The 9,377-nt window shown below is 39.4% G+C and overlaps 1 protein-coding gene across 1 annotated transcript in view; it reads left to right on the plus strand.

Moving 5' to 3' along the window:
* Nucleotides 1–9,024, plus strand: part of Bmi1 (BMI1 proto-oncogene, polycomb ring finger) — a 9,433-nt gene extending 409 nt beyond the window's left edge. Inside the window, exons 2-10 of the mRNA XM_005354663.2 lie at nucleotides 4,126–4,256; nucleotides 4,572–4,668; nucleotides 5,197–5,252; nucleotides 5,342–5,392; nucleotides 5,539–5,647; nucleotides 5,726–5,765; nucleotides 6,045–6,143; nucleotides 6,350–6,430; nucleotides 6,518–9,024. Of these exons, the coding sequence (XP_005354720.1) occupies nucleotides 4,145–4,256; nucleotides 4,572–4,668; nucleotides 5,197–5,252; nucleotides 5,342–5,392; nucleotides 5,539–5,647; nucleotides 5,726–5,765; nucleotides 6,045–6,143; nucleotides 6,350–6,430; nucleotides 6,518–6,847 (975 nt within the window). The 5' untranslated portion in view covers nucleotides 4,126–4,144 and the 3' untranslated portion in view covers nucleotides 6,848–9,024. The remainder of the gene's footprint in view (nucleotides 1–4,125; nucleotides 4,257–4,571; nucleotides 4,669–5,196; nucleotides 5,253–5,341; nucleotides 5,393–5,538; nucleotides 5,648–5,725; nucleotides 5,766–6,044; nucleotides 6,144–6,349; nucleotides 6,431–6,517) is intronic.
* Nucleotides 9,025–9,377: the final 353 nt, after the last annotated feature.

Below are 9,377 nucleotides of genomic sequence, written 5' to 3' on the forward strand. Positions count from 1 at the left end.
CGCTCCAGCCGCCGCCCGCGCCCGACCGCGCCGCGCCTCCCCACGTTTTAGTTCCCCGCTCCCCCGAGCGCCCCCCGGCACCCTCGCGCCGCACATGGTCCCCGAGAGCGGCACTTGTGTCTTCAGCCTGCGCGGCTCCCGCGGCCGCTGCGCCCTTTGTTGAGAGGTAGACTTTGCTGAAATGGGGACGGGATCCTGAGATCGGGCGCTGCCTGGGTCCACTGTCTTCCCTCCTCTCCTGAAGAAAGGGCTCTGGAGGTCTTTGAACCTCCAGGGAACGCCCCCATTTTATAGGGATGGGTACTGTGGGGGACAGCGATCCCGACGAGATGGGTGTTAGGCTGGGGAGAGCCCGGACAAAAATGTTATTAACTTAAGTTGGAGGGACACTTGTGTGAAATTGGATGGCTGGTAAGATGGCGGTTCCCAGTTGTTTCCAAGGTCTTGTGCATTTGTGTTGGAAAGGGTAAAGTTTTCAAGGTGTTATTTGTTGGGAGTCCTGGACAGGGGTACCATACGTACTTGGGGCGAGCTCTCCAGGAGGTGGGCATTTCAAATTTAGAGCTTTGTTTTGGCGTGAAGACGGCGACTGGTCGTTAGCCTTGCTGAAGGCTCCCTTTCTCTGTCCACTTCTTTCCCCCCCATTTTTCTTCTTTTCCTTCGAAGACACTACAACTTTGCCCTGTTCTGTGGGATGCGCAGAGACTCGTGGCTTAGGTCCACCGCGTTGTATAGATTTTACTAAATGTCAGCATAGGTCTTGTAGTAAGGGGATGCTTTGGGGAAGGAGTACTAACGCATTGATTGCTTATGTTTACGTAGTCATTTGGACTTGACAGCACTGGAGCGCGATCTTTTCCCCAGAGCTTTACAGTTAATAATTGGAAATAAACAAGGAGAGAGACTTTGATCATTCCCAATTGCAATAAAAGGATTTAGTGGGCTTAGTGGTCACGGTTCAATATCTGAAAGAGAATTGACTGTTAACCCCTTCTTTTAAAGTAGGCAAAATTTCGGGCATATTTACCCAAATGCAGATGTATGATGTTAGCTCAACCTATTTTTATAGGAGACCCTCCCCCTCAGCCTTTGGAAACGCATCATAAGACTTGATCCTAAAGGATGTGAATTGTTGACAGCATGTGTGTAACCAAGTTGTGAGACGATGTAGTGACATTGGGTCTTAAATAGACGAGTGACAGAATTTCTCAGAGGTTGATTTTTTAAGTAAATAGATATAGATATATCTAGTTCTTTTCCATATATCTCCTATGAAAATGCAGTATTTGAAATTACCAGGGAAAATCATACTCTTGTAATAATAACTTAAAGCTATGTAAAAGATTGTGTATGCATGTGTAGACACTCAAATATGGTCACATACAAACTTTTGTAAGCCAAGTGAGCATTTAGATGTATTTGATAGGTCCATTAATGCTCTATCACTGAGTTCTTGGATTACGTTAAGTATCCTAATAGGCAAAGTTCTCTCCGTGAGTCAAGTCACCTCCAACTTTCCCCTCCTGGCATTTGAGCAGTGAGCCCCCAAAGGGATTATGGAGTTCATTTGCATTTCTTAGGTTGCAGTCAGCAAACTGATTGTTACCATAAGAGCTTGCTTCTGTTTTCCATCATTTTGACCTTACTGGTGTTAGGCCTCCAACTAAAAACTGACAGCTCCTACTGAGTAAGCTATAAAGGCGTGTTTTAACTATTGAGTATTTTCAGCGTTGTATGCTTGTTGTATTTTTACTGGCTTACAGGCAGCTTCTCTGGTGCAAGAGATTGTTTCTTAAGTTTTTACCAAGCATTCCAGAAAATCTTTATTAAGTTGTCAGTACTATCCAGTAAGATAAAATGATGAAGAATTGAGGTTTGTATCAATAGCAAAGTGATAGTTGATTAGTACTGTGAATGGTTATAGGAAAAGGGGCCAGATTATTTTCAACTGAGGTAAGAGAGTTGCATGAATTCTGATTTAAGAGCCTTTAGTCAAGTTTGTGTGCCTGAAATGTTCCAGGGTAATTAGTGATCACCTTCTACGGAGGCTCGAGTGTTCTTTGAGTTAGTATTTGTACTTAGGTAATAGAATGTGCCTTGTGTAACATGGGGAGAGGCAGGGCCCTTTGGTGAACCTATGGTGCCTGCTTTGTAGGATGTGCTTCTTTGCCTAGGCAGAGAGTATCAGCCTCGCTGGCCATCTTTCTAGGAAAGACCCTGTGGTCTCACCCAGGGAGTTTCCTTTGAGCAGTAGGCAGGGGTATGGTTGCATTAGGATCTTGTTCCTCTTTAGAGACATGATTCCACCCACACCTTCTCTACTACTTAGATCGGTGCTATTTGTTGACAGTATTCAAAACAAGTACTAAAGATGCTCTCTGGTTGAAGATACTGAGCCACCACCATGGAGAAGCTTGCTTTGTGTTCGGGCCATCTTTTAGGACTCACTGTTAGTTCCAGCCATTGGGGTATGCTGCTTGTTATTTTCCTCATCTGTATTAAAATTTCCTTAAAATTAAAGCCCCATTGCATTTTCCTAAAAATTATGCAAGTTCCTAGATTTCCAATACAGACAGCTTTGAGGCTGTATTTCAGCCAGGTGTAGAAAGGTCAGCCTTGGTTAGAAGTCTGTAATGAATGAAAGGGTAGTAATTGGAGCTGCATCCCACAGCAGTACACTGGGTAATTGACTTCCCTGATTACTTTCTGCTATGACGTTGCTGACAGTTCTCAGCTGTGAGTTTTCTAAAATGTATCTGTTGGGATTACCATTTCATCTTGTGAGTATTGTATGGAAGTTAGGTGAGAAAATAGCATTTGTTGTTTTTCCCTTCCAATCTTTACTCTGCCTTTAGCTTTGGGAATGAGATGGTCACATGGCTTTTTACATGTTGTCACTATCCTACCCACTAAAGTAGTTTTTCTTGCCTCCAGGGTAGTTTATTCAAACGGAGGTTTGTCCCTCCTTCTCTTCTTGTAAAACAGATTTCAGGATTTAGCCCTTCCAAAAACTTTGCATGGCTCATCTGATCTACTGGAGGACTTATTAGAGAAGGGAGCCTTAGAGGTTCAGTTCAATAAATGTCTCTGCAACTTGAGTCTTGTCGGGTTGGAGCTAAGTGCACAGTTGGCAATTCTCAAAAGATCTCTAAGTGAAATTTCTGACGAAGTGATTGCTAACAGGACAGACAGAAGAAAAAAACCCGGCAAGATAAGAAAGTAGCTCTTCCCTCCCAGTGGATGTGGAAAAAATCCGGAGAGTGTCTGGAATGACCGGTACACTCTCTTTGGGGCTGGGACTGCGGTGGCAGTCACCCGAAGATCCGCACCCTATGACCCAGCCCCGCCCCTCCCCCCGCACCCGCCACCCCGCACGCCCGCAGAGGCTTGGCTTGGCCAGCTCCTGGCAGAGTTGCAGCGGTGGCCGGATGCCAAGTGTAAGTGTAAGTTGCTATGGAAACCGCAACAGAGGCGAGTTCCGAATCCGGAGCAAGACCTAGCCCGGGGCACCTCGGGATCCGCCCCTCACATCCCGCTGGTGTCCGCAGTGCCCAGGCCTCAGGAGAGGTCCACGAGGTGCTTCTGTTCTCTGCACCCAGTCCGGAAATGCCAGGGATGCAGGAGGCAGCACCGAGTGCTTTCTCTTTGTGGGGCCTGAGCCCTGCCAGGTTCTGGTTGTTTGAGCCATCTGAAGAATCCCGAAGTTTTTGACTGGAGGACCTGCAGGAAATTCCACAGTAAATTCGGAGACTTAGATCAAGCCCCAGTGACTTGTAAATATCTGCGGGGACTGCATGGTGTCTGAGGAGTTGGAGGACAGATGGAAGGAAGAGCCCTGAATCCCCCCAGCTCCCAGCCCCCATTCCAGACCTTTTCATCTCGCTCCCGGAATGACCTGAGAGGCCAGAAGTAAATTTAGTTGGATCCTTTTACACCATTTCGGTGGAGGTTATTCTGATCTCATTAGTAAATTCCTTCTGTGGAAAACGTTTGGAGAGTCCAGCTGTACAGTGTTAAACAAATTTTATGAACTACCCAGCGTTTTAGGGTATACAGTTACTGAAGAGTTGTGGAGATCATCTGAGTCTCTCTTTGAATTATAGTCAATATTTTTGTGTCTTGCAGGATCTTTTATCAAGCAGAAATGCATCGAACAACCAGAATCAAGATCACTGAGCTAAATCCCCACCTAATGTGTGTACTTTGTGGAGGGTACTTCATCGATGCCACTACTATAATAGAATGTCTACATTCCTGTAAGTACATGTTGGCCTTCTTGTGCCTGTATAGTTCACAGCTCATTCTGGATGATAAACTAGCAACATTCCCACATTCCTTGGAAATGTTAGCACACAGTTGTGGGGTTTTCTTTCTCTTACATGTAGTGATTTGTTGCTGGTTTTGTTACAATTAGGCAGTATGTAGTGTTCAGGGTATTCATTGGTTTCACTTTTTTACTTTGAGAAATACCTTTGTCATTTCCCATCCTTGAATTTTCAGTTCTGATAGTTTTAATTCTTGAACCTTTATTTTCCACACTTACAAAAAAATTTCTATGTTTCTCTTTCTAGTCTGTAAAACATGTATTGTGCGTTACTTGGAGACCAGCAAATATTGTCCTATCTGTGATGTCCAAGTTCACAAAACTAGACCACTACTGAATATAAGGTAGGAAAATGCTGAAATTTCTTGGTGGTAATGGTTACTGGAATTGCATAATTTACAAGCAGGGAAGGCATCCCTGTTTTTGCTTTGAAGGAAATTTATTCTTTAGTCTTAATCTGATATGTGTTGTTTCTGGGGGATAGGACTTTAATTTCTTGCCATCTTAATGAAGACTATGTTTCGACAAAGCTCAGTATTATTCCAATGTTCTAAGGTGTCTTTTCTGCCCTTTAAAACTCGTTTCCCTGTTTTGTGCATTGCCTTATTAATTCAATGATGGACAAGAATAATTTTCCAATGTTTCCATATTCCTTTCTGTGTTCTTAGTTACATGACAGACAGGCAGGACAGACAGGCAGCTGCCTTTAATTTGGTGGGTGTGAAGAACTACTACAGCACTCTCACTGTTTCCTTACCGCTGTTCTTTTGCACTGTATCACAATCAGTAAAATAACCACAACACAAAAAAATATCAAAAGCTTAAGAACATTTCTAGTTTTGCCATATTAATTGATTCTTACTCTTTTTCAGGTCAGATAAAACTCTTCAAGATATTGTATACAAACTAGTTCCAGGGCTTTTCAAAAGTGAGTAACTTGATTAAATAAATTTTTAAAAAACGTTGGTTTTACCTGTTGTACCAAATTTCTATATTTCCCTTTCCCACGCCTTTCAGATGAAATGAAGAGAAGAAGGGATTTTTATGCAGCTCATCCTTCAGCTGATGGTAAATTGTGGTGGGACAAAAGATATTTTATTTGGGGAGGAAAATTTATTAATAATTTATTGTGTCTACTCAAAATTAACCCTTCTATCCTCTTATATACAAAATACTCAGTTTTTTAAAAATCAAATTTCAAAATGTCTTTATAGCGTCCAATGGCTCTAATGAAGACAGAGGAGAAGTTGCAGATGAGGATAAGCGAATTATAACTGATGATGAGATAATCAGCTTGTCCATCGAGTTCTTTGATCAGAACAGGTAAGTTCTGCAGGAAATGTGTGCCATGTAATGCAGTTATTAGATACTTTGTCTCACCAATCATTGTCTGTCTCTTAGGTCAGATCGGAAGGCAAACAAAGAGAAGTCTAAGGAGGAGGTATGTCCACATTACAAAAACACATGGGCCTTTGGTTCTCCATTTTATGTTGTCCTTTACAATACTCTGGAGTCATGTGATGGTGTTAAATGGCCAAATAGTGTTGGAAATTTGTTGATTTAGTATTTTTAATAGTAAATTCCAATTATATCTAGTTGAGAGTTTTGTTGCATTTTGGTGTGGATATTAGTACCTTTTATCATATTTAGGCAATTCAAACTTTCTTTTTACCTGAAGGTTAGGATTGGGAGAAAAGTATTTTTGTAAATGTGCTTATAGGTGAATGATAAAAGATACTTACGATGCCCAGCAGCAATGACTGTGATGCACTTGAGGAAGTTTCTCAGGAGTAAAATGGACATACCTAACACTTTCCAGGTACCCACCCCATGCATTTCATGTAGATTCTTACATTGTTTATTTTTTGGTTTGGCACCTTAAAAAGCAATACAAAGAAACCTTAAATTTGGTGGCAAAGTTTAAGATATCTCTTAAAATAGCTGGTAAAGATGTTTTAAAAATATTTTGGATTATATTTAGTGTTTGTCTTTTTGTCACTGAATACCTGAAATATACTTCAATAGATTGATGTCATGTATGAAGAGGAACCTTTAAAGGATTACTATACACTAATGGACATTGCCTATATTTATACCTGGAGAAGAGTAAGTAGCTCTCTACCCTTAGCTCATGTTGGCCAAATTCATGTAAAGAATTGAGAGTAATGATTCTTTTTCTTTTTAACTTTGTAGAATGGCCCACTTCCTTTGAAATACAGAGTTCGACCAACTTGTAAAAGAATGAAGATGAGTCACCAGCGAGATGGACTGACCAATGCTGGAGAGCTGGAAAGTGACTCTGGGAGTGACAAGGCCAGCAGCCCAGCTGGAGGTATCCCCTGCACCTCTTCCTGTTTGCCCAGCCCCAGCGCTCCAGTGCAGTCTCCACACCCACAATTCCCTCACATCTCCAGTACCATGAATGGAACCAGCAACAGCCCCAGTGCTAATCACCAACCTTCCTTTGCCAGTAGACCTCGAAAGTCATCAATAAATGGGTCATCAGCAACTTCATCTGGCTGAATCCTGAGACTGTTAAAGAAAAGATTTTTCAGCCCCTGATTTAGATACCTTCATCCATTACAGCTTTATAGATGCTAATACATGTGACTATTGTCCAGTTTGCTTTCTTTTGTAGTGACATTAAATTTGGCCATAAGAGATGGACTAGATGTGATACATCATCATATGGATGTTAATTGAAAAGAAAGATTTTTTCTGTAAAGAATTGGGTTTTGAGAAGGCAGGCAAGATTTTCTGTGTTAGGAAAGATGTGGAATGGTTTCTGTGCCATTGTTTGGATTTGGAAATGTTCTGCAGTGGGTAGAAACATGGGCCATAGTTTGTTAATCCCAACTAATGCCTACATTACATTCTCTTTGATTGTTCTTGTTATTATGCTGTTTTGTGAACCTGTAGAAAACAAGTGCTTTTTATCTTGAAATTCAACAAATGGAAAGAATAAGCATAGAATAATGCATTCTATGTAGCCATGTCACTGTGAATAACAATTTCTTGCATATTTAGCCATTTTAATTCCTGTTTGATTTTTACTTCTCTGTTGCTACGCAAATGATCAAAGGAAACTTCAGTTTTACAATCTGTATGCCTAAAAAGCGGGTACTACCGTTTATTTTACTGACTTGTTTAAATGATTCGCTTTTGTAAGAATCAGATGGCATTATGCTTGTTGTACGATGCCATATTGGTATATGACATAACAGGAAACAGTATTGTATGATATATTTATAAATACTATAAAAATATTGTGTTTCATGCACTCAAAAACAGCTGTTAAAATTCTCCAAACTGGTTCGACCTTTGCAGTTACCCATAGTGCACCTTGTGTTGAGGCTTACTTATCACCAGCACAGAATTTGTTTCAATGCTGATGACTAATTTCAAATTCTTTTCCACTTAAAGCAAATGGCAGATCATCATAGTTCTGACTTTTCTCCAATAATACCTTCAAAATTAATGTTACAGTAAAGAAAAATTTTAACCAAGGCAAATGGAAATAGTGTTTTAATTTTCCATTGGTTAAATAGAATTGTGTTTTTAAATACTATTATCACTGGAATTCTAAAATAGATTTTTAAGTCAACAAGCTAATTGCTGAAGGAAAGCATTTTATCTGCAATGATTTTTAGTGTATGTGGCATAATAATAATTTCAAATTTAAGAGTTGTTTTCATAGTTAACGAAATCTGCCTTTTCTGTATTGTCTGGAAATAGAAACAATTTATTATGAGTTTCTACAGGTATTTTTAAATAGAGCAAACATGTTGAATTTAAAATATGAATGACCCTACCAATTCTGTTTTGCTTTGGTCGAACTTAGTGTGTGTTCATCATCTATCAGTTGTTTGTGAAGATGTTTATTCTATATGAATATTGTTTCATGTTTGTGTGGGAAATTGTAGCTAAGCATTTCATTGTCTCCAGTCTGCGAAAGAAGCACAATTCTATTGCTTTGTCTTGCTTATAGCCATTAAGTCATTACTTTTACATATATTGCTGTTACTTCTGCTTTCTTTAAAGATTCAGTAAATGATGTTTTATGAAGCCACAAAATACATATATTTTTATTTTGACCTAAATTTGTACAGTCCTATTGTGTGTGTTGTTTCTAATTATAGATGTAAAATTAAATTTCATTTTTAATTGGAAAATTCAATAAAAGATATTCATTTAGAAAATAGCTATGATCTTTTATGAAAAAAAATGCTATGAAAAGCACAATGTGCATAAGTTTTGGGAACCCTGTAGTGGATTACAAGAGCTAAAGCCTAAGGAGAATACATTGTCTTCAAATGATGTTGCTAAGTAAATGCTTTGTTGTATATTGCTTGAAAGCCCAGTGAAAGATGTATCTTTATTTACAACCTTTGAAGCAAAAGTTATCAATGTTTGCCAATTTTTGGTGAATTTAACTCATTTTTCTAGGCTTTTCTCAAGGTTTTCATGATATTATCCAGGACAGAAGACATCTCACCCTCTATGATGGACTTATTTCTGAAACTGCTTGTTAAAATGTCAGAGGCACTTAAGGCTTACACAGCAGTGTGTCACCATACTTGAAAACACTTCCATTTATTGTATCTGGGAAGAGGCTTTTTACCCTTACTCAATTTGAAAATTGCTTAAGCTTAAAAGATATTTCAGTCAAAAGTTGTCTTTTAATAAAACAACAGAAAGATGAGTCCTGGTTTGCTTCTTAAATGACTAGTCATTATTGCTCTTACCATTGAGATTTAAAACCTTTGCCAAGTTAACACTTTAAAAATTCTTACCTTAAGAAAGTGAAATCTATTGAATCTTCTAACATTGTAATTTACCAAATTAGGGTACACGATACATGAAGAGTTGATTTTAAAGTTTGACTTTTAATTCCGTGTATTCTAGAATGTTAGAATACAAAGTTAACCAAGTGGTCTACAGAAAACGCCTAAATTGATCCCACAGATACTTATCTTAAAGGTAGAAAGAGAAAAGGGGCCCCTGCTGCTGTTGTGTAAATAGTGATCTATCTTGCTTTACACATGCGTAACAC

The sequence above is a fragment of the Microtus ochrogaster genome, chromosome 16, assembly GCF_000317375.1.
Source record: "Microtus ochrogaster isolate Prairie Vole_2 chromosome 16, MicOch1.0, whole genome shotgun sequence".
Lineage (NCBI taxonomy): Eukaryota > Metazoa > Chordata > Mammalia > Rodentia > Cricetidae > Microtus > Microtus ochrogaster.